The following is a 25,809-nucleotide window of genomic DNA, read 5'->3' on the forward strand; positions in this document are numbered from 1 at the left end:
TGGAATCAAGGGTGAGGGGGAGGTGTGCTCCAGACCACAGAGTAAATGCTTTCATGTAAAGGAGATGAGATCCAACTCCCTCTGCTTGTTCACGTAGCACATTGTACCTGTGTTGTCTTTCAAGACCTGGGCAGACTGTTCGAGTGTAGGAAGGCCTTGAGCGCCAGCCGAATTGCCAGCAGGCTAATGTGAAGCACCTGCTCTTCTAGAGACCAGAGGCCATTGATCTCCAGATCCTCCAATGACCTCCCAACCCAAGGGTGGATGCATCCTTCACTACCATAGTCACAGAAGGAGGGGGAGTGAATGCCATCCTGTGATTCAGGTTCACCTTGTTCTCCCACTAAGCCACTTTCCATGTAGTGCTAGGGAAAATTGTGATGGAGTCGGACAGGTTTCCTGGTATTGAAGCCACTGCCTGTAGAGGTACCATAGCATGGCCCTCATGCGTCACTGTGCGTGAGTGACTAGCAGAATGTAGGATGCCAGCAGAACTAGGAACTTTCAGGGCTGAGATTCTTGCACTGCGCTGGAAAGAAGGAAACTGTCTTTGATACTAAAACATCCCCTGAAGGTCAGATAAATCACATCAAATCTTCATGTTTCCAAATTTTGAAACTTCTTAGAAAGGTTTTGCCATACATCTCATTGACCCTACAAAAAACAGTAGTCACAGTCCTCATTACCTCCAAATTGGAATATTATAATGCATTGTTCGCCAATATCCAAAAATGCTTTTTGAACAAGATACAGGTGCATCAAAATGCGGCAGAACGATTACTGCCGGGCATCCCCAGACACAATTCTGCCTCCCAACCTTTGATTTATTTGCTTTGGCTCTGTATCAGTAAGAATATTCAGTTCAAGGCCCTCTGCATAGCCTTCAAGTCCCTACACGGCTTCTGGTACAACACTTTAAACAATACATTCCTACAAGACCTCTTCGCTCGTCTTTTTGGGGAAATCTTATTGTCCCCAAATTCAAAAAAGCTAAATGGGGCGGGAAGAGTTTTGTAGCCTGCACAGCAAGGTTGTGGAACTCGCTCCCCCTAGAACTCAAGTGTAAACCAAACCTATTAGAATTTAGGAAAAGTCTGTAAACCTGGATATTCAAAAAGTAGTCCATCATCTTGCTGTCATCATCTATAGTCTCATTGAATCAGCTAAGCACCTAGATACTCCTGGGTAATAGTTGTGCTCTAGAAATGTTATTTTCATTTCATTGAATGTCCTTTATTCTCTGAAGCGGAGGTAAGGTGCGGAGAAGGGTGGTTTCCAGTACTGATCCTATGAACTGGAGTCGTGAGGGACTCTGATGCGATTTGGGCTCGCTGATTGAAAAGCCCAGGTTGAACAGCGATAGATGCCATCAACTGCAAATGGTGCGCCACCATGTCCTTTGAGGAGTCAATCATGCAGGTACATTAAAATGGGGATACCAAACTATCTGAGATGGGCCACAACCACTGCCATCACACCTTCATGAAGACTCAAGGTGGCGATGTCAGCCCAAAGGTTACTATTGCAAATCGTTAGTGCATAGAACCCACTACCAACCACAAATATTTCAGATGAGTTACCAGGACAAGGATGTGGAAGTACTCATCCTGCAGATTCAGAGGCACCATCCAGTCTCCAAGCTCACATGGCGGTAGAACTTGAGCTAGGGTCAGCATTCATGATTTTTCCTTTGTGAGGAAAAAGCTCAGGCTCTTGAGATCCAGAATCGGATACAGACCGCCACCCTGCTTGGACACTAGGAAGTAACATGTGTAACAACCCCTGGCTCTTTTCCATCTCTGGCACCAACTCTGCCGCTCCTTTGAGGAGGATAGCTGTCACCTCCTGCTGTAGAATGACCAAATGGTCAGAGGCGGAGCAGAAGGAGGGGGAAAAGGGGGGCTAGCCCTTTTCCTACAATTTGAAGGACCCACTGGTCTGAAGTACTGGCCATCCAGAACGGAAGAAAACAGGACACCTGCCCTCCCACAGACTCTGCATGGGCCTGGGAAAGCAAACTGTAGGAGAGTAGGGTCTGCTTTCTATGTTCACCCCCACTTTTTGCTTTTGCTTTACTGGTTTTCGACTTAGATGTGGCTGTGGGCCTGCTAATCAGACCCACAGCCCTGCTGTTCGCTCTCTAAATTAATACTATGTACTTTAGGTGCATAACCCATTTGGATAGGGTCACCTTATTGGCCCCTGTACAGTGTACCCTAGGTACCCAGGGCATAGGTGTACCCTAGGCCTACCAGGGGCTGCAGCATGTATTATGCCACCCCTGGCCTGGCCTCCCATTTTGACACAACTGGCTGATCACTCAGCTGGGGCAAGGTCGTGTAATCACCCCTTGCTTAGGTGTAGTATTCCTATACCTAACTTACATATAGACACATGTGTACCTATCAGTCACTCCTATGGCAGGCCTTAACAATCCTGGAGGCAGAGTGCTTGGTAACATGTGAGATGGTGCTCTAGCATGAGCTGGGCCTGTCTGCAGCTTTCGGAACCAAGTCCTTATAGCTGTTCTATGATATAGCCTACTATATACTCTTAAAGTGCCTTATAATCTTAGACGGTTATGGTAACTATGGTTTGGCTTTATCAAAACATGTCGTGTAAGGTGTCTAACACTGTGGAATAATACCCCCATGCCATTTCTGGACATGAGGATATTATTCCCCCCTTCTAGAGGGAAAGACATGTTAAAATCATACTTCACTGTTAGCCTCTGATCAAAGCCTCAGCATCACAAAATGGATGCTGCTGCCACGACACAAGTCTGACCTCCTGCAGCTGGGAGTGATCCCAGCCAGGGAGGCCTGGACAATAGGTTTCCTGCTTGGGGAGGTGCTAGCACCTCCACAGACAGCCTTTAGTGTATTGGGGCAGGGTGGGCTGAAAGGAATGAGACATGCCTGGGGCACACAAGGTGTTCCTTGCATAGTCCAGTTCAAACCGGCGCTGGGGCACTACAGCCCCAGCTCTGGCGCGAAACTGGACAAAGGGAAGTGGGTGTAACCACCCCCTCCCAGGTCCCACCCATAAGGCGTGACCTAGCAGGTATCCCAGCCCCCCAGATTAGTATAAGAGTGGGAGTTGGGCCTCAAGACTTTGGATTATCCTGAACCTGCAAACTTGAACAGAAACTCTGGACCTTCGACATTCGACGAAAGAAGAAGACTGAAGAATCTCCCTTGTGGCCAAGGAGTGGCTACCCTGTGCAAACAGGCACCATCAAGAGACTACCCTTTGCTTTGCCCACGTTTTACGAGGAACCGACTTGCAGAGCCCGACCAGAGCCTTGACTTCCAGACTTCTCCGACCCTGATCCACATCCACAGCAGAGCTGAGATCCGTGGAGGCGACGAGCGACGTGGGACCGGCTACCTGGGAAAAGTGGCTAGTAACTTCAAGCGCAGCTTCTGAGGCACCCTCGAAGTTGTGCACCGGGGATTGAGAAGCCCCAACCCCAAGCATCATCTGCACCGAAGATCAGCCCCCCACACTCCACGAGTCCTGCGTGGGGCCCTTCTGCATTTTCCTGCTTGCCGCGTCTGTCCGGTTGCTTGCCCGCTGGCTAGTGGCCTTTGTGACGACGCACCCTGAAATCTTCTGCGCTGGTTTGGCTCCTCCAGACTGGCTCCCGCTTCTCTGCAAAGAAGAAGCACCCCAGACCTTCCTGGTCTGCACCAGAAGCAAGTCCTCCGTTCTTCGTGGGTTCCGCTTGCCAAGGCTTGGTGAGTCCTAGTCCAACTTCGACGCCGCCGACAGCAAGAGCCTTCGTGGGACAGCTCGCCTCCTGGTCCTGGTCGTCCTCGACGCTTCCTGGTCCTCCTGGCTGCAGCGACAAGCTTCACCTTCACCTGCAATCTTCACAACATCGCCTGGTTCCTTCCTGGTTCCACGTGGTCACTGGCTAGTGACCTTGACTCTGTCCCTTCTGCTTGCAGGTCTCCTCTCTTCTTGATCCCAGCCTTGGGATCCACCGGACACTCTTCACTGACTGCCTGTCAGCATCTTTCTTCAGGCATCCATAGGAGTCGACGACGAAAACCGACGCAACTTCACCCCTATGCACCCGCAGCCTGTGGGCTAGGTAACTTGGGTACTCCGGTGCTCATCAGGATAGTGACTATCCTAGTGTCTAGTTTTCCAGTCTCGACTTCCTAGCTACTCCGGAAGTGTCCTAAATCTATCGTTTTCTAAACTGTACTATTGCTAGTGACTTTTACGCATTATGCGTGAGCGTTTCCACTCTGCCCACGAATTCCGTGGGCCTCCCACTTCCTAACTAAAGCTAGTGTAGTGTAGCCCCAGCGATTCCCTAGGCCTAGGCCTATTCTATTTCCGTGACAGTGGTCCTTATACCACTTACTTAGTATATGGTTTGCGTGGCCCCTAGGGCCTAACTGTATTACTTACCTGTGTGACTTATTGTATGCTTAAATAAGACTGTGTTGTACTTACCTCTAATCTCATAAAGAGTGCTGAGGGTTTGACTAGAATAAATACACTTTATTTTATATATATATCTGTTGTGGTGTCCTTTCATTTGGTATTCAAGGGATTATATATGGTATCACAGCTGGCTTCACATGCCATTCAGAGTTTAGCCTAAGACTGCTCTTGTCCATGCTACCACTAGGATAGCTGGTCTATAAGGTTGACTTTACAACCAATCACCATAAGGGTATTTGGACTGATATAAGGTGTACACTAGAACTAGTGACATCATACATCAGGCCAACTTCTCACACAAACTATGCCTGCTTACCTGGTGTAGAGGAAGAGGAGGTGGGTTGCAAGGGGGATCCATGGTCTTTACCTCTACCATGGCCACTGTACTGTTGGACAAGAGGATTCTGCTGCTGCTGAAGTGCCGGTGTGTACAGCCGGGACCAAAAGGAGAACCCTAGTCTGAAGCTGTGAAAGCGGCAAGAGGAATGAAAGTCAGAAGCTGAAGGCACAATAACCTAGCCATGACTTACCAGCCCTTAAACCTGTCCAGTGCTAAGTCAGTCTTAACTCCAAACAATCAGATGGCGTCAAAGCGGGAGGTCGATCAGATTAGCCAGGACATCGGATGAAAAATTAGACATCCTGAACCAAGCGTGGCGTCATACTGTCACTGAAGTCACCATGGCTCTGGCGATGAAATCTGCGGTGTCCAGCACAGATTTCATTAACATGCTGGGAGGCATTCTGCCTGCCAATGATGAGTACCTGAAAATGTTCTTTCATGTTGGCAGGAACATGTGAGAGAATCATCAGGGTCATGTACCACAAGGCTTGGTTTTAGCAGGCAAGAAGGCAGTTGGCATTAAGGGACTTCAAGGCCATACTCCCAGCGGAACAGGCCTTTTTGCTCCAGGTTTCCAAACGTTTTGATTCCCTACCGGAGGGAGCTGTATGAAATGTACCTCCTGATTGGGTCTCCGAACGAGACGCTTGGACGACCAACCCCTCTTGAGCAGGGTGCGTAGAAAGGAAGGTGGGATCGCCAGGAGCAAAGTGATAACGGCATTCAATGAGCCGTTCAGAAGGTTTCTCCCATGCCACCTGTATAGTTTCAAATGTAGCCTATTAGAAGGGGTTCTGAAAAGGTTGTTGGCAACTTCAAGTCCAGTACTTCTGCCGCCTTTAATAAGACTTTGGGCAAAGACACAACCTTTGGCGTTGATGGTCCAATTGGGAGGCCCATAGCCAGCTCAGGTGAGTGTAAGCCACCGGCTGAAGACCGACCATGAAATCCAAGGGGGTCTTGGTCAGCACCAGGTAAATACTCCACAGGGTCGGAATCTGCGAAAAACATCTCATGGAGGCGTGCTCTAAAAGCCTCCTTTTCAAGCAACTGCTGGATCTCACTAGAAGAGTGGATCTGACACTCAATGTCGAACTGTGGCGCTGGCAACATTGTGTCTGGAGCCGGAGGAGGGGATGGTGAAGGTGGAAGCAGGGAGGCACACATTCACATTAGTTGCAGCACCGAGAAGTGCAGCACTGGGTCAAAGCGATGTGGCGATGGCAGTGGTTCCGACAGTGCAGCACCGAATGGTGTTGGTTGGAAAGTCATGAAAATTGGCAGACGCGATGGGGCGCCAGATGGCGCTGAGGCCTTGGCGAAGTTAGAATAGATTGCATTCAGAAGTGCTGGCTGGTCTGACCCTGGAACTGGGGAAAGGCGTCATAGGCACGACAGATGGATGTGCCGGCGTCAAAGGCTCCGAGAATAGAGGTCTGTTCAGAGCCAGGTCCATAGAAGGAGCAGGGCTGTGTGGAGCATCCATCTGCATCAAGTCGACAAGCTGCAGTTCCTTCTATGCTTGATGAAAATGGAGAGTAGGAGTGGTGCCAGCAACGCTTCCGGCATCAGTACAGGGTTTAAATCCAGACTTTTTTGGAGGGGACTTTGTACTGTTACATTTTCAAATAAGGTGAGGAAATGTCCTCAGAGAGTAAAGCTAAGGATCCGTATTGAAGGCATGAAACAAATGGGTTTCTGGATCCAATCTGATGCCTGGGAATTGTTCTACAGGCGAGGAATCTGCAGGTAGAAGTATCCATCAAAAAGGTCAAGTGTATCTTCTTCAATGAATGCACGGCAGGGATCTAAGTCTGTGTTCATATAAGGTACTCTGGAGACATGCACTGAGAAGTACAGCTCAGTTCAGCCAGTGGGAAATCTCTATTATACGGCCTTGTCAGATAGGTCTGTCTCCTGATTTTTTTTTCCAGCCATAGGTTTATGTATCGCTCCTGCACTTTACCAGGAGGTTGCTGAGAGAAAAAGTGGTAGTCTGTGAGTGAACAGAGATCCTTGCTGCAAGTGGCAGCGCATGAGACTGCTTTAATACACAGCTTCTGTGCACCCGTACAACACATGCATGTGTACAACAAACACTGGACATCCCTAACCTTTTGCATAGGCTTGCTCTTGGCAGTGATCCATTTTGTTTTTTTAAAGGAGTCGAATGTTTTCTATGACTAATGGCAGAAGGGTCAATTGGGGGGGGGGGGCAAAAAACTGGCAGCAATCATGGGAAAAATGTCATTGGCTAAGAGTAGTAGCACCACATACATAACTTTATATGTAGGCTCCTTCCCATTCTCAACGTGTGGCATGAACGCAGAGCACACAAGTAAAGAAAGGCTTGTCAAGCAGTTTAGTCTCAGGAGCATAGTAACAAGAGAATGCCTGTGGGGTGCCCACATACCAGCTTGGCATATGTCTGGTAAGCACCTGCAGAATGATGCCAACACCACCTGAGCCATGGTGGAGTTTGCCAATACACTTGATGAAGGTTGGACTGCATACACAATGTAGGTGGTGATAGATGATGTTAACCATCTAGCAATGGTGGCTTAAACACCTGCTAAACCAGTATCATGGTCCTCAAAGGACATACAAATCTTACCTGAGGACTGCTAAAACCTTTTTCAAATAAGAAAGAAGCAAAATGATAGCCTCCTATCAAGGTATTGGATATTCTGTTCAGCTTTAAGGCAGGATAACATAGAGGAAAGGTGGAAGAGCAATTATTTTGTTCAAATAGATTTCCAACATCATTTTCAGAATGAAGGAATGGTGGTCTTCGAGCCCAGTCTGCTGATTGTTGTGACCAACTTAAAGGTGCAAATGGCTTAAACCTCAATTACACACCGACCAGATGAGCTGGCAACAAAGATGGTCACCCTTCCAGAAAACTTCAATTTGCCAGATCTCACTGGCTCAAAATGCGTGTGCATCAGCCGACTCTAGAACAAAATTGGCGTCTCATGAGGTGGTATTGGAACATACCAGAGGTATGTGGAGAAGGATGGCCCGGGACTGTTACTGTTGGTCTCTAAGGGCACATGGTATGATGGAACTTAGTATGGCATTTCAGGCTGAACTGCCCCTATTGAAGGAGGACAACGGGGGCTTTGCATTTGAGTGGTTCCTGTCTGTGGTGGACTGGTGGCCAAAAGAAAAACTGGATCATAATATATGTGGCATTTATTCAACGAAGCATTCAATTTACTCAAATAACTTCCCCATACTCACTAAGGATGTTTAAAACAGAATCCTTCCGGAACATGACCAAGTTTCCCATCATCACATGGCACACCAATTCCTGGAGCTGAAAAGCAAAGAAAGCATTTGGTGATAGATGACAATATTAAAAGGCAAGAAATCTATGGAGGGTAAATGAGATCGACAAAGTTTAGCATACTGCACTGAGGGAGCAAAACATAGAAAGAAAGTCTGTGAGGTGGAACAGACAGGAAGTAAATGGGAGAATGGAAACACTGAAATAACAAGAGGGTGAATATATCACTAGGAACGGGAATATCACAAGACCGAGAAATAGCTAGAAACAAAATTATCGCAAAAAATACAAGCTGTAACTCACAAAACAGGACCTATAGTATCAAAATATACACATATTGGATGACTTGCAAAAGAAAGTTGGGCAACTGGGGCCATCGTCGGAACAGTCTGTGGCTGATTTAGCAACAAGCAGAATAATCAGAGATTGGTGGAAAGGCTCCGGGCTCAGTTAACTGTATGAAGGCATGATACATCAGGTGACGAAAAGAAGAATCATTGCATTCGTGGTAGGAGGAAATAGTCTACAGAGAAGGTGATGGAGATAAAATCATCATTTGGGTGACAGAAGGAACAGTGACTTGTGTAACTGATGGTGGACGATGGCTAGATTGAAAAACGGAGAGCAGGACCTAAGATTGGGGATCAATGACCGATTTGTGAGTTACAGACATGTCAATGCGGACATCTGCAGATCGATGGCTATGCAAATCCCCAAGTGATAGAAGGAAAATTTAACCAATGGGCAATTGACGAAGTTATCTGAGGACTGACGGAGTGGTGAAGAGCTCATTCAAAGACCCTTCTCATCAGGGAAAAATGACAGCATTAAGGTTGACTAATTGATAATGCAATAATTTCAGTGACCACAGAATATTTCTGACCATGTTACTGGCGAATGGAGCAAATTATTATGACCGAATAGGCTGAGGCACCATATGGCTGTTTCAAAGACACACTGAAGGATACATATGCATTCTTATGATTTTTTACTAAACTGGTGTAAAGGGGTTTGAGGAAGTGATTTATTCTGGGGCATTCTGATCTAGCTTTGGAAGAGTCATTGAATTTCGGAGATAACAGGATAGAAAAAGCAAGATGTTGTTATTAATGGAAGAGGTGAAACAAACCGTAGTAGCTGACTGTAGGAAGGGATCCCCCATGGATGGAGGTGCCCCAATTCAAATGGATCAAGAACTGATGAAAAAATACAATAGAGTCCACAACCGGTGGAAATAGAAATTAATTCAGGGACGGCCGGGAAGTTAGTAAACCCATCTGTTGGAGGGTGTCAAGAGGAAAACCCCGCCAGGAGACAGATGCAAAAAGCACTTATCCTGTCTTTTAAGCTAAAAATTCTCATTCCTGGTTTGAAATTCAACACTCATTCACAGATGGAATTAACAGCTGCCACTGTTAATCTCTACCTGGATGAGCGGACTCACCTCCCTTCCTTCACCTTCTGCCAAGCTTCTCTACTTTATTTTAGATGGCTTGCTCGAGTAAAACAGATTGATTCACTGTGCATCAACAAGAAATTTTCCTGGCCTGAAGATCAGATAAACTGCAAATCATAGAAGCTGTGCCTTTACTTAAGTACCCCTATCCATCAAGAAGACAACCCTGGAGCCCTCCCCAGAGAGACGCTGCTCTCCAAGTCGCACAAGGCTTGGTGATATAAAAATATCTCAATATTGCAGACGGGAGAGGTGGGAGGGCTGCTCCAAGCTAACTAGGTCACCTCGTCCTGTGCACACACGGGCCCCAGCCCCTCGGACAGCGCGGAGGACGCCCTCATGGGGGAATATGGGGGCAGAAGAAGTGATGCCACCACTCACCCGCCATGAACCACAAGTCGCCGCAGAACAGAACTGACCAAACGTCAAACAAACCAGACACCACCGTACCTGAGAGGGGGTCAGGATAACAATGACACTTCTTTTTGAAAAACGCCTAGATGCATACTGCTTTTTGGACAGATTTTTTTTTTAGACATATATAAATGATTATCGAGAAATCCGACAACGCAGGCTTACATAAACAGTGCAAATTCTAATGGCCGGGTGGGAATCGTTCTCGCTTGACATCATTAACCTCCCGCAGCAGCGGCTGCTATTTCTGGTTTCTCTTTGCTTGTGTCCATGGCAACTCTTGCAGCCATTACTAAAACCCGAGGGCAAAGCGCCGAGCCCCCGAGTCAAGCCTTGCAAACCGCTCCAAGGATCTTGGCAAACGAGGCCATGCATGTTTACTCAACAGTCACGATGAAGTGCTAGACGGACTGTGCACACCTGGGAGTGACACAGAAGTCGGATTGTGCACGGACAATGAATCCATTCAAGAGATTCATTCACACTTTGACAAAATCCAGAGGCTTTACAAAAGATGAAATGGGAGATCGCATAAACAAAACAATCAGAGGGAATCTATCTTTTGGATAATGACAATTCTTTTGCAACATTTAAAATTAAAGCTAGAAGTACTGTCTGGGATTAAGACATGTTGCCGGCCAAGCCCTTTTTCGGCCTAATTGTCTTCTTTAGTGACACTAACATCGCCGATGGGAGAGCTTCAGTGGGATCGGAAAGGGAAATGACGTTGTGTGGGTCATTTTCTTTGGCCTAACCGCGCGCCGTCCATTGTCTTTCTTGCCAATCCCCAAGAGGCTCAACACGTCAGAGCTAGTGTTCTGCATCTGTGAGCCCTGCTTGGCCTGGGTTGGGTTCCACTTGATGGAAGTTGACTGGACAAGATTTTTTTTTCACAAGAGACATATTTCAGGAAGCTCCTGTTAGCTGTAGGACTTCATCCTTTAGGCAGCATTCCCTTATTTTTGACAAGTGTGAATCTTCAGTTGTATTAATATTGGGCGCAGCCAGTAATTCCAGAGTGGAAGTAGGTTTTCACATACACAAGGTATGTGACTGAGAGACTCGGGGACAGCTCTACATACTCTACAATTGTGGTCCAGGTCACCTTGGAGCCTGCAGCGGCATCAACCCAAATTGTGCACACATCAACTCTCTTTTCTGATTTAGCGGCAATGGAAGGGCTAACTATTGATCGTTCAGTGGATCACAACGTAGGAGCTATTCCTGCGTGAACTTTTTTTGCTGAAATCATCCATGTTTTGTTGTATGGACCCATAGACCATTCCCTATACATACACCGTAAACAACCCAAATGACACCAAGTGCTAGCAATGTTTAAAGCAGAAGTACCCCGATCCACTCATCCACCCCATTGGCTTGACATCCAATGTAATATAATGCACAACGCCACCTGTGCTCTTTCTCTGGCTCCTGTCAGCCCAGTGAGAAAGCTAAAGAATATCCAAGACCTTGTTGCAGACACGAAGTCAGCAGCACATGTAAGTTTTAAGTAAGGAATCAATTGTAGGCCCACGGGTAGTCAACAAAGGCACCAACCCACTTAAAGTTGAGACAGCAAACAGTGGCTATAGTCATCTCGTCAACGCAGTCTTATCCACAAGCTTTGCACGCCTACAGACAACTCTCGGTAGCTAGGACATCTGCAGAGACGGGTAATTTAATACTCTCTATTGCGTTTAATGTAAGACTTTTGACCAAACACTAAATTCAGCCTATAAGACACCAATGATCAACGACAACTCCAAGAATTAATGTAATCATTAATTAGCAGGAATTTTAAAGACTCTCAAACTAGACATTCTCAATTTGGATGAAAAATGATCCTCGTCAACAGAGGAGAGCCTCTGTTTTAAGCTGATAAATTGACATTGCAAAAACAACAGTTGATGGACACAATGCAGAACAATGTCATACATTCACCCCAGTACAGAGATCTGGGCCTAAATCCATCGTTTTTTTGCTCACCATGCCATTCCAGTTTGGACCCAGCCATATGCAAATCAGGGTGAGTGTTTGATTTGCTGAAACGCTCCGTCCATCATCCCTTTTGGTATCACTTTGTTCACCCTGAGTTGGCAGGGTATGCCCAGACGTGGGTCCCTTGCTCACTCTGCCACTGGATTCAAGATAGCCTGGCTGAGGAGGGTTATGAACCCGAAACCGGTCCCAGGATGCTTGTTTCCGGTCCAGGGAAGACATGGCTTGGAAGTTCGGGCTGGACTGTTCCCATGAGGCACAGGGTCAGACTGCATTGCATATGGCCATGTCTGAACAAGGGTGGTGGAGTGAACTAAAGAATGATGATGGATTAAACCCAGATCAGTTGACTGGGGGTGAGTATTTGATTTGCTGAAACGCTCCGTCCATCATCCCCTTTGGTATCACTTTGTTCGCCCTGAGTTGGCAGGGTATGCCCAGACGTGGGTCCCTTGCTCACTCTGCCACTGGATTCAAGATAGCCTGGCTGAGGAGGGTTATGAACCCGAAACCGGTCCCAGGATGCTGGTTTCCGGTCCAGGGAAGACATGGCTTGGCAGTTCGGGCTAGACTGTTCCCATGAGGCACAGGGTCAGACTGATTTGCATATGGCCATGTCTGAACTGGGGTGGTGGAGTGAGCTAAAGAATGATGATGGATTAAACCCAGATCAGTTGACTGGGGGTGAGTGTTTGATTTGCTGAAACGCTCCATCATCCCCTTTGGGATCAATGGATATTGACAGACAGAACATGTCCAGACTGGTGTTTCCAGTTATCAAACGATGGGGTGATCAGGAGCGCAATATAGTTGAAGACATTATTTAAAGGGCTATAAAGTACAGACATCATCCAACAGGCAAACAGGGAGAACAAATATGGGCCAATTCTTATTCTACATTGTCACAGCAAATGTACACCAAAGGTTCATGGTCCGCAGGAGTCTAGTAATGAGGAGTTACTTACCTGTTATCCTAGTTGACTCCAAATGGGTACTCTCTCAATTGATATACAAAAGAATAACTCCCCAAACAAGTGGGACATATGGGAACAATTTTTCCAGTATATATTTTTTAATGTGAAACAACAACATTTAAAAAACATGGCTACTTTCGGCAAAAAAAACCCCAAACATTTTTAAAACGGATAAACATGCAGCCAATTAGCTAATTTAGTCATAAAGTAAGCCTCACTGCATCCATGCTTTGTTGTGCCCAGGAGTGAGGGAGACTGCGAGCGACGGTTGCTCTTCTCCCCAGGAGGGGAGTTCTCCAGCACTTGCCTGCACGAGCGCCCAGGACCACAGCTCCCACAACTCTTTGCGCATCAGCGTGCATAAAAGACATCAGACGCCCCGTGGCGCGGGACCGTCCACGCCCGTCGGAGCCTGGGCTGGCCCCCCCCTAACTTCGGTGCAATCGACAGGTATTGTCCAACTTTATTGAAAGTATGCAAAAAAAAAAAAAAAAAAAAGGGGCCTTGGTGGCTAAAAATACAGGAGGGGTGGCTTCGACACTGGACTCATTTCTGATTAGAGCGGCAAGTGTTCTTACACATGAAATAGAGCTAACTGAAAGATGTTTATCAATCGAGCCGCACCTCTTTCCTTCGGGGGTAACTCTTGATAGATCAAATGAGGTTTTAGAGTCCACGCAACCACCTTCATTATTGTCAGCGTCAATGGATCTTCCGCCAGGCAAACATGGATCTAGCTCCCCAATCTCATTTACGCAGGTATCATCAAGGAAGGGGCCAGAAATTTCGCCTGCAAATGTGTCCTGTAAGGAACGTACTCCAAAACCATCGGCCAAGCGCTCAAAACAGGGAGCACTCAATGTTAAGCAAAAAAAAAAAAAAAAAGACACCCATGCTACTAGACTTAAAGGTCCCGAAACGAGGGCGACCAAAATACACTCTACAACATCAGCCCCTACAGTGTTGGATAGTACATCATTATTTCAAGTACCCCCAGTTGAGTCTTTTTGGAATGAAGTGACTAAGAGGCTGACAGCTGTAATGGATCCTATCTTAATTAAATTGTCCCAAATTGAAAATAGGCTTGTTGACTTAGAGACCCAGAATCGGTTATTGATATCTCAATCCCCCTCTTTAACAGGCGCTATTCAAGAAATACCTAGAGGCAGCAACTCTAATCAATCGACTCGAGGCTTGGAACAGTCTACATCTGCAAAAACCCCAATCTTACCGGCTGCTAGTGTCAAAATTCCGGTGGTCCCCTCAATAGGTATTCCTAATACGAACATAACGCAGGACACTCAAAATATTCAAGAGAAGAATGAAAGGGCTTTTTTTGCGGCAGGTACCTTCAGACCAAGAGGAACTGGGAGGTTTTCAACAAGTAATAGGACCCTGTGAAACTTATGCAGGAGCAGTATCCAATCAACCGCACCAATCTCTTCATATTCCACCAGCAAGAGCACCATTGGTACTGGTTTTGGCGAATGTACCCCCTCTGCGCGAAAATCAGAGTGAATCCACAAGACAGCTAATGGATAAATGTCTCCATTGGCTGACTGCTAATCTCAAGGGTTCGCAAATAAGGAGTCATACACGGTCCACTAAAATTATCATGGCCAGGAGAGTGGATTGGGTGGGCCATACAAGAAAATCTTTTATTGGTGATTGTGGGATTATCAATTTGAATGATGCTTATATGGGCTCTTTTCTTTTAGACAACCTCTATAGATTTTCCCCAAGGATTTCGCAGATTATTTCCTTACCGCTGGACCATTTTTATATACATAGTGAAAAGCCACATAGGGGTTTACAGGAACAATGGAATATCAGTATTCGCAGGTCTGAAAGATAATGTAGGCTCTACTACCAGCTAAGGGGTAAGGCTGCAGAATAGATTTACACACCTTTCCGGTTTAGAGTCATGTGATTGACTAAACTCCCCTCCTGTTCTATCCGGGAGAGAATCCATTTCGTCTCCACCGGGCCAAAGTTACAGCCAAGACCATCAATGCCAACAACTTTAGAGAGGCCTAGTTCAGTAGCACTCCCTATTTTAAGTACACAGGAGAGTGATATGACTACTGTACCGCCACTGACCATCATAGAGGAAAGTAGCTCCACAATGGCATCTTGGAATATAGCAGGAACAGCATCTAAGAGAGGACAACATGATTGGCTAACCTTGTGGCAATCATTGGAGATTATACTCTTCGAAGAGACTTGGGCCATTGACCCTGTCTTTTTTTCTGGGTTTCGTAGCTGTCCTACCCCGGCAACTCCATTGATAGCAGGGAGGGCCAACGGGAGGCTACTTACCCTAATTGCAAATACTACACCGTATCAACTTAGGCAGGTGGGTCCCACCAACAGCCACTTTCAAATATTCCAGATTGTCAATAGAAAAGAGGACACTTGGTTAATTATTACAATAATGAGTTTGGGAGTAATATGAAGAGAGTTGTAGACACACTAGCAAGTGAGTTAGAGAGATTTTTGGCAGCTAAGAGTAGGGGTTGCGTGAATTTTATATGGGCAGGGGACTTTAACATCCATCTTTGTAAATATAACGGAACTAAGGTATGTGGTTTGGAGGACCCCTATGGTAACCCTTTACGTCATTTTATTCATAATGATTATGGAAAATCCTTAAATATGTTACTATATAAGTGCGACTTGTTCATAATAAATGAAGTAAAAGAAGTAGGGAGCACCTTCAGAAGGGGAAACCAAGAGTCTTTGATTGACTTAGTTTTAGCCTCGGCCTCGTCAAAAGGAATCGTGATGCACAAGGGTACACAATTTTCCTTCCATAGTGATCACGCCATTCTTTTTATTAAATTAAGTATCCTCCCTAAACAAAAGGATTGCCATCGGGCAATGGATGGCGTGTCCTTGTCCAGGAAAAATAGTTACCAACTGAAATGGTCACAGGCCCAAAAGTTAAAACTGGTACCCAAAATGTTAGCCCAAATCAAGACAGAAATTCTATCATGCTTGGAAGAGAATACATCGCCCACAGTCTTGGTATCTCAGTTTACAGCCCTCCTGAGGAAACTAAAAGATGCACTTACTTGTACAAAGGTAACAAATGCTACCCCAACTGCCCGCTGGTTTGACTCAGCATGCTCAAGCAAAAAAAGCCCTTGTAAACGCCTTAAAAACACACCCTAGAGATTCAATAAAGATACAGGCCTTGCGAATAGATTGCAAGCAAGAATGAAAAGAGAGAAAGATTTAAGGGAGCAGGCGTGGGAGGATTTTGAACTTGCAGCAATCTCTGGTAGTAGTAGGGATTTTTGGAAAATCGTGAACACTCCCTATTTTAAAGATTTTAATGATCCCTCCATAGATTCACATGTGGATGAGGATGCATGGGTGGGACACTTTCAAAAGATGTTTTGTCTCCTACCCACCCTAACTTTCTCACCTTCATGTTCAATGGCTGCATCTCAGGGCGGGCTAACTTTCTCAACAGAAGAGGTTAGAAAGGGGCTGGAATCATGTCCCCCTGGAAAGGCACCGGGTCCCGACGGTATACCAATTGATCTCTTAGAGGAGAATTATGATATGTGGGTCCCTATACTGACAAATGTTTTTAATTCCATCCAGACTGAGGGCCCACCCCCATCCTGAAAGCAGAGTGTAATAGTGCCAATATACAAGAAGGGTGACAGGGGTTTCCCAATGAACTATCGCCCAATTTCTCTCATTGACACTACCGCCAAACTCATGGGACAGCTCCTATTAGCTAGACTGGAGGAGTGGGCTGAAAATCATAGTATTTTTATGAAGACCCAATACGGTTTTCGGAAGGGCATGGGGACGGTGGATCAATGCCTAAACCTATCTCTAGCTATAGGAAAATACACCAAAGCAAAAGCTGGGAAAATCTATATGGCCTTTATGGACCTGACTGTAGCCTTTGATTGCGTATCGCATCAAAGGGTGTGGCCTATAATGGAGGGGATGGGAATTGACCCACTGAAAATAAGTTTTATCCGTCAACTGTATGCCAACGCCACTGCTTGTGTCCGGTATGGCAGGAATGGGGAGTGTACACGTTCCTTTAGGATAGAAAAGGGAGTGTGGCAGGAGTGTGTACTCGCCCATTTCTTTTTTCTATTTACACAAACGGGGTGGAAGCTGCCCTTTCTGCCACACCTCGGGACGTCCCCAAATTCGATCAGTGCTCCCTTCCGATATTGGCGTACGCCGACAACACTGTACTAATGGCTAGAACGGGGATAGCCTTACAATCACCAATTACAGCCTACACAACATTCATGGCCTCCCTAGACTTAAAAGTGAATGAAGCAAAGTCTTTCATAGTAGTTGCAGGAGCACCCAGAGGAGAAACACCCTAACTTTAACTTGGCATCAAAGAAGATTGAGGTGGTTGACTGCTTTTCATACCTTGGAGTCCTCTTCGAAAAAAAATTCTCTTGGACTAACTTGGTGGCTGCAAGAGCCCAGAGTATGGAAATGAGTCTCCAAGGTATAAAAACTTTTGGAAAGAAGCTAGGGGCTAGTCCACTGGATCCGGTAACAAGGATATATTCCGCAAAAACTAAGGCTGCTATAACATATGGGGCGGGAGTCTGGGGGATGACCAATGTTGAACATCTTCCGCATTTGGAAGACTCCTTTTTTAAAAATCAGGTAGCTTTACCTCAATAAGCCTCCAATTATATTCTGCATTTGGAATTGAGGCTACCATATCGGAGTGACTGTTTTAGACTGGCACCGTTATTACTGTTGGCTTTCGTTCTCGCGGAGGACCACTGTAGATCTGACTCAGTGTATCATTAAGGATTGTTGTAAATTGGAATATTACAAAAAGATAAGTTGGTTAAATTATGTGGAGGCTCATTTGATTGCACTAGGGCTAGGTGAATTATTCCGGGACCCCGAAACGTGTAGAAAGATCACTAAAAAAAGATTAATCAACCTGTTTTTGCGAAAAGAGAAAACGGCTCGAAGGGAAAAAAATTGCATCCAAAAATCCTCTATTGCTTATGATCTAGTTCCATCTAGATTAGAGGAGGGTTTTCATTACCTTACTTCTATTAATAACACCCAGGATACATTCATTCTCCTTAAGTCTATTAATAACACCAAGCATAAATTCATTCTTTTATGTTTTAGAATGAATATGATTCCTTTAATGTTAGGGTACCGGGAAAAAAAATAGAAATTCTCCGATTTGCCACCTTGCCCATGCAATAATTCTTCTCTCCAGTCAGATCTCCATTTAGCGTTATTCTGTAAGTATTATACTGCAGAGAGGAAAAGATTTGTTCTCCCAATTCTGAGGTACCACAAATTCAAACAATGCAAGGTGGCTATGTATTTCCTAAAGACCCTTCCGGACCCGTTTATCTGTGCCTCCATAGCTTCCTTTTTATGGGCATTCTTCAGAAGGAGGAAATCCGGGGGTCGGAATTTATTAAGTTTTAACTAAGATAGAAGTGGTTTATTTACATAATATAGGTATTAAATGTTAGTAAGAGACCCATACTATTTTAACTATCTGTATTGTTTTAATTTACTAAATGGGTTTTATAAAATGGCCTATTAGCAGTAGCGGCTGGTGACATTTGAAAGTGGTGAGGCGTAAAACAATTGTTGTACTTCACTGCGGCGAGCGAGCGAGCCAGAACCACCTACAGGGAGTTCTCCCCACGAGAACATTTTGAAAATAGAGTGGGCAAATGGTGCATTTTCAAGCAAACCAGAAATTGTGAAGAACAGCTCAGTCAGTACTACTGTTTAGAGTTGTGGGAGTTAAGAAACCTTATAGAAGTTTGACACACAATGAGAATGCTCTGGGAATATGGAACTAAAATGAACAACAATTTACTGTTCCAGCAGTAGCACAACTATTCTTAATCTTATTGGATAGAACCACAAGCTAACATGTACTATACCATGATTGACAGGGTGATGAATTTACTTGGACACTAGTGCTTAGGGAATGTAGCTCATCATTTTATCATACAAATGACAATAGGGTGCATAGGGTGCTGTGTCTCTCTTTCCAGCATAGGGTGCAGGAATTCACCGTGGTGGATATATTTGGGTGGGATCATGCTTACAGGGTGTTTCTCGACTTCCCTGAAGGCTTGATGTTAAGGCTCCAGAAATTACAGCATGCAGCGGCTCAGGTTCTTATGCACTGGAGGGGGCAGCCACGTATCCCCAGCACTGGCGACCCTTCAAGGACTCATCGTCAAGAGACTGGTGAAATAGTGAGTGATCTGAAACCAATCAGGCTTTATAAAGATCCCATATTTATGAGTGACATGTTCAGGTGGTTACAAAGATCCTTGAACTCTCAAAATCGTTCCTTTGTGGAGTCTGTACTTTAAAAAACTTAAGTCGACGTGGCCAGACTGTCTCAGTGCTGCTCTTGAAGGACTGGAATAGGCTGTCTCTTGCGTAAGGGCAAAAAGATCACCTCAAGTTCTATAAAGTGCTCAAAAGCGGTCTCTTTCAAGCCACTTATTAACCTTCAGAACACACATGGTCTGGTCTTTCTTCACTAGGCAGTTAAGCACTTCAGAGCACCAAGAACGTGCTGTACAAATGTATTAGCGAACCACTGCTGCTGTGTGCTACATTGCAGTGTAGTGCAGTGTTATCTATTTAGTGGCCTCTTGCACAGAGGTGCTGTGAAGCTATTTAAACCCAGTAAAGAGTCAGCACTGAGCTTGGTTGAGCTTTGTGCCACTACCCCTTGTCCATGCCACCCCAAGCAGACGGATGCCCAGCGCCTGCACTAGAGAGGGCAAAGAGGGAGGGTGCATTCACCAGTGCCAAGGCACCTTAACACAACTGTACAGATGATCAGGGCATTTAAAACTGAAAACGTAAAAAAACAAATAACTTGAAGGAAAGAAAAGCAGGCGTACGTAATCAATTTACAGCGGACTCTCCCCACTTGCACTTCATCCATCGGGGGTCATGGCTTCTTCCCTATCAGTTCTCCCTCCCTTTCACGTTTCTTCTACTACTCCTTCGCCCACTATCGATCAATCACTCCCCCTTTCTTCTCATCTCATCATTTTCTACTCACCTGGGCGTACCTGGATACAGAGGTGACTACCCAGTGTGCCCACTACAAATGAGGGGCAACGAAGCGCACATTACTGTTTCAAATGAGTGACTAACCTAAGTCACAGGAGTTTTGGTCAGGCACCGTGCAGATAAGGCTCAAAGTTTACACATATCCACGTACAAGTATCAGTAGCCTCTGTAAGGAATCAAACTCCCCCTAGAAACATGCAAACTAAACACTGCCTGACTACAAGTTCGATACATTCTAATCTCTTACGAGGAACAGGCATGGCACATACAAATAACATTCCAGACACACATTTCGCATACATGGTATAGCAGACACATGCCAGGCTCACAACAGTGTCCCGTTTGCAGGCTCGATGCTTCTTGAGAGCCAGGGTGACCTTGGGAAGACATTGCTTTTGAAAGAGGAAGGCCAGGCAGCGATAAAAGAAATCTGAGCTGGGAGGGGGTCTAACGGTGATCACTGGGCCCATTTCATAACATGTTTCACTGCACACTCATTGGTGGAGGAACTGAACAGAGGAGCACCACTTTGCAAAAAGCAACCGATATAAAAACAATGAACCTTTTCTGTTCTCTTTCTACGTGAGAACAGGCGGAGATTTTGCAGTGTGAAAAACATGCACGCAAAGAACAGGAAAGCAAGCGGCACAGCATGGCATGAATTCATCTCTTAATATGGGTACCTCACCCCAACTAAGTCTATCTATGCCTTCCTGTTGGCCTATGCCTTTCCGTCGCTCTTTCTGCTCATCTTTCTCGTCCCCGTCTATCTATCTATCTACATTGTTTGCTCCCTCTTCTCTTTACCTCTCTTTTCTCTATTTACTTGTTTACATTTCACTCGCTCTGTCATTCTCGGTCGCTCACTAGTTATTGTTCTCTCTCTCTCTCCCTCCCATTATCCTCTCCCCTCTCTCTTCCTAACTCCCTCTTTGATCACTTACCGTGCCCTCTATCTTTCGGCTCTGTGAATCTCGGTTGAACCTCTCTGTACTGATTGTGTCTACACAAACCTGCCTCCATTTTATTCATGAACTGACTCCCACGTTCCGGCTCTATCTGATCACACGGGGCTCTTTATCTATCTGTTTATGCAGTCTCTCTTGTGTTTTAGCTGGCTATTTACTTGCAAATGATTAGAGCCCATTATATTTCTATACCATTCCTAGAACATTCTATTCCGGGCCCTCTGTCTAATGCCCACTGTGAAGCCTCCACCTACTCTGTGCCCTTCGGAGATTGCTGTTTTTTTAAATAATTAACATCTACCGAGGCAACATTGAAATGCAAAGTATAACAAAGGGGGACTTGCAATACAAAAACAGCCGTTCAACATAGTATCTCAAAACAGGGATGATGGGATTCATTCCCGAGACTGGCACATATTTTGCAAGGAACTATTTTTAATAAGGAAAACGTCCAATCGGAAACTGATAACGGGCCAGTTACGTACAGTTGAGATTCCCTTGCGTGGCGCCAGGGTGACGCATATGAATGGTAATTATGCCCCTTAGTGAATGTGCCCTGAAATGGACACAAGTCCCATTGCTTCCAACTTGACCCTCTCAGTCGCGTCTCGCGGGGGGGGGGGGGGAATGAAATATTTTTTTTTAAAAACTTACCTCACACCCGGTCCACGCCACCTCTCAGACCTCTGATCCCCTGGGCGCCTTCACTAACGGTATTGGAGGGGCCTGCCAACCCCTCTCAGCCAATCCTGCCGCTGCGGGCACTTACGCTACGCCCGCCGCCTGCCCATTAGGAGACCGAGGGGCTCCTAATGGGCATGCGCAAGGCAGTAAAAGCATAAGTACGCATGACTTGGCACAGACTAAAAATTAATCTCCATGCCCACTCATGCGCACTTGTGCTGCCTTTCCCTGGCTTGTGACAATGCATGTCAGTCAACATGACGCCGGACCGCCCACGGTCCGACGTCATGCTGACTGACATGCATTGTCAGTTAGTTCTCCCCACCCTCGGCGTCTCTGAACTTAAGTAAACTAAGTTCAGAGACACCGAGGGAGCTGCGGGCGGGTGTGCGGGGGCTACGCCCCAACGCCCCAATGGACGATCCGCGCCTGCCTATTTGTGAATTGCGCAGGAATTGTACGAATTTGGCAGATTATGACAAACAGGCAATCGACATGAAGGCCAAATTCATAATTAGGGGTTACCCAAAAAGATTGGTACGTGACTCCTATAAAAGAGCACGATACTATGACCGTCAGCATCTACTTACACCAAAGGAACCCAAACAGCATGATCGTCTGGTTTTCATTACCCGCCACTCCACCATGAATGACACAATGCGGCATATTGTCAACTCCAATTGGCATATTTTGAACGCAACAAGAGATAGATCTGTTTGCATACCCAAACCCATGTTTGCTTACCGTAAGAACAAGAACCTTAAAGATCTTATTACACGGTCACGCATGACAAGTACCCCCACAGAACTTGTACAGACAACACTGAGGGGTAACACCATTTTAATAGGAAACTATAAATGCTTGACATGCGTGGCGTGTAAATTTGCCACAGAAACTAAAAAGTATTCAGTCAACGGTACAAGTGGAGACTTGCAAAGTTTGACCAACTGTAAAACAACTAACATAATCTATGCAATCACGTGCCCCTGCAATAAGACATATGTGGGGGAAACTTCACGATCAATGGTTACGCGCCTCACAGAACATAGGTCGGCCATTAGAACTAAGAAATTACATGCGCCCCTAGTCCAACATTATATGGATATGAAACATACCACAAATGACATACAATGGGTGATTCTTGAAAAAATCCATACCAATGGTCCTACAGGCACAGAAATCCGGAAACGTAGGGAGGTATTCTGGATTTTTACTTTGGATACTTACAAAAGGGGCTTGAATAGCGAAATCCCTTGGAGTCAAGCGATCAGGTTTAACAACAATTAGCTATACCCTTGGCATTGTCCGTACTTGAACAGCTGCATACTTTTATCTGTAAGGGCCATAACCTGCGCATTTCCTTATATGCCAACTTGCCAAATGACTTGGCCATATACGTGACAGATTTACATTCCCTAAATGATTTTTTAGGTCTCGCCTGACCCAGCGCTTGCGCTGGTCTGGCGAGACTTATTGAGAGGGCTCCAAAAAGTGCTACCAGGCCAGCCTAGAGCTACAGTGCATGTGCACGGGCGCGCGCGCTGCGTTTTACCGCAATTACTTTCACTTTCGCCTTGCCGCCGCTTTGATGTTGATCGCAATCGCGATCACTTTAACTTTCGTGGCCTCAAGGCCGCATGGAATAGCCAATAGGTCTCGATTTTGGGACCTTATAAGTATTTAGTTACGCAACTGTTGCATGGCTAAACACTTATAAGGTCCCAAAGGCGAGACCTATTGGCTATGCCAATGCTTGTTTATCTTGCAAGACAACCACATCACACTGGGTAAGATAAATTATTCATCCATTCTAAGTTATGTGTATGAGAACAACTACCACAGACTAGTATGTCCATTTAGCAATCGAATCCATGGGAATAGATGTCGGTTGATACTTTTCCTTTTGTCTAGATGACGCCCACCAATGTGCATTTTATCAAGTGCGCGGGTTGGCAAGCGTCGGCACACTTTGCCGCACTGTACGAACCAAGTATGCCTACTCCACCACACAATAATATATGCGGCCATGAGATATCCGCATGTTCTTAGTATTGATCCATGATCATACGTTAATGATTTACATTATGCAATTTACCGATTCGGTAACACTAGGTTAAGATGGCGCCCATGTTTGCGTCCTGTTTCTAATGCATTTGACGCCCATTTACGTTCTATTACGTTGCGTCACGCAAGCTCTTTATTGACATGTGTATATATACACCCCACTAGATCAACCTTTGCTAATCCCAAATAATGACGGCAGGAATTTTCAACCTCTACTTTACCCGGCGATAAGATGACGAATCGGTAATATGGTGCCCACACAGTACGGACCGGTACTTTAAGGAAGCAGTCCTACGGACAGCTGTACCATTCACAGATACCGGATCCATAAAGAACACTGCATGAGCACCCATACCGCTACTGGAAAACCTGAACCACTATAGGCAGTGCAAGACATCAGGTACGTTTATTTGTGAAATGTCATGCAACGAGACCTGAGTAAAAAGACTTGTACGTAGTGCTAGGTTGCTTAACATGATTAGGCTAACAAATAAATTAGATAATGTATGCAGTTAGCGGTCAACTTCGGACCAGTTCATCAGTATACAATATGGCTGCAGTTTCCATAGCCATCTATAAGTCTCACACTACACTATAAGCAATAATCACAACCTGTAGCGAGAGACAACACTCCACAACGCTAGGCTGTTAGATTCTGATATTTCAGGAATGATCAAGATCGATGTTTTTTTTTTAGAATATACCGATCCTTTGGCCATTAGTGACAGACTGTTACCTTTATTATATCATTTCAGAATTTTTTCTATTGCAAGCAAATAGAGACACACATCTCTAGTGACTTCCTGAATACAGGGTGAGTGTCCCCGCCCTCCGATTCCTATGGTATCCCTCCCCACACCAACCATTTTTGTAGTTCTCTATACTCTTGGCAAATGTACAGAAGTGAGGTTACTTAATCTAACTGCGTCTTCTCTGAGGATTGTCTTTACCTAGATTCAACCTGTCAGCTATTGCTCCCAATCCTTAAGGATCACTGAGACACTTTATCGTCTTTAACAGCCAACAAACTTGGCATCTCATGATAAGGTAATTGTCTTCATTGCAACCACTTATCTCAATATGCCCCATTTGAATGATGGATCCTTCATTACATCCAAATAGGATGACATTTCATATTTCTTAATATACTAAATATCTTTTATACCATCAACATGTATGAATTATAGAGTTTATGTACGTTTGTAATTCATTTGAATTACTCTAACTCTATTGTTGATTACATCTTTCCATATTCTTGATTCTCTCTTCCTCGCCCTCTTCTCTTAGGTGTAAAATCTTTTGATTCAATCTACTATATAGCCTTCTGTGGCTCTATTTTCTGTGACACCATAACCAATGTATATATGTACATATGTATATCTGTATCTTTGTAAATATTAGATAACGAGTAGGACTATACACATGCGATACCCTTTAGTGGAAATATTTTTAATGTTTATGTACATTGTAGGTCATTTTTTGTCCTTTCATTAGTTTTCTCATTATCTTTTAGGAATTAAGAATACATGGCTACCTGATGAAGGCACACACGCCGAAACGCGCGTAGACTACATGACTATATTTAGCCATGCAAGATAATCACATTTGATATTTGTTGTCCTTTTTTCCTATCCCCCTTTTCCTTTTGCTTGTTATCAATTTGAATTGTGTATGACATTTATTATACGAATTAGACTGTAAATGTACAAATCAATACATAAAGAATTGTATCAAAGGACATTTATCCTAATGCGAAGAATGATATAGTCTTTAAATACATGTGCAAAGCTGATGACCTTTCTTTATTTATACATAATAAAATTAAATAATCAAAATGTATTTTTAAATGGTATTGGTCCTTGGGTTATTACATGTGTCCCTAATCAATTAGTCCACTTTAGATCAAGTTTCCTATATGTTCTTCACACAACTATTTGTGAATTGGATACATTTTGGTAGATTGGATGTGAATTTTTAATCTTGTATTAATGCCCATATTAAATGTTGAAAATGTTTTAGAATGAATTTGTACTTTTATGACTTCTGTAATCAAGCTTGAATAAAGTTGT

At 44.9% G+C, this 25,809-nt stretch overlaps 1 protein-coding gene across 1 annotated transcript in view; it reads right to left on the reverse strand.

The window, feature by feature from the left end:
- The window catches only part of INTS3 (integrator complex subunit 3), a 590,139-nt gene that overhangs the window by 145,785 nt on the left and 418,545 nt on the right, over positions 1 to 25,809 (reverse strand). The window contains exon 23 of the mRNA XM_085639326.1: positions 8,048 to 8,123. Within this exon, the coding sequence (XP_085495452.1) occupies positions 8,048 to 8,123 (76 nt within the window). The remainder of the gene's footprint in view (positions 1 to 8,047; positions 8,124 to 25,809) is intronic.

Source organism: Triturus cristatus, chromosome 12 (assembly GCF_964204655.1).
Source record: "Triturus cristatus chromosome 12, aTriCri1.1, whole genome shotgun sequence".
Lineage (NCBI taxonomy): Eukaryota > Metazoa > Chordata > Amphibia > Caudata > Salamandridae > Triturus > Triturus cristatus.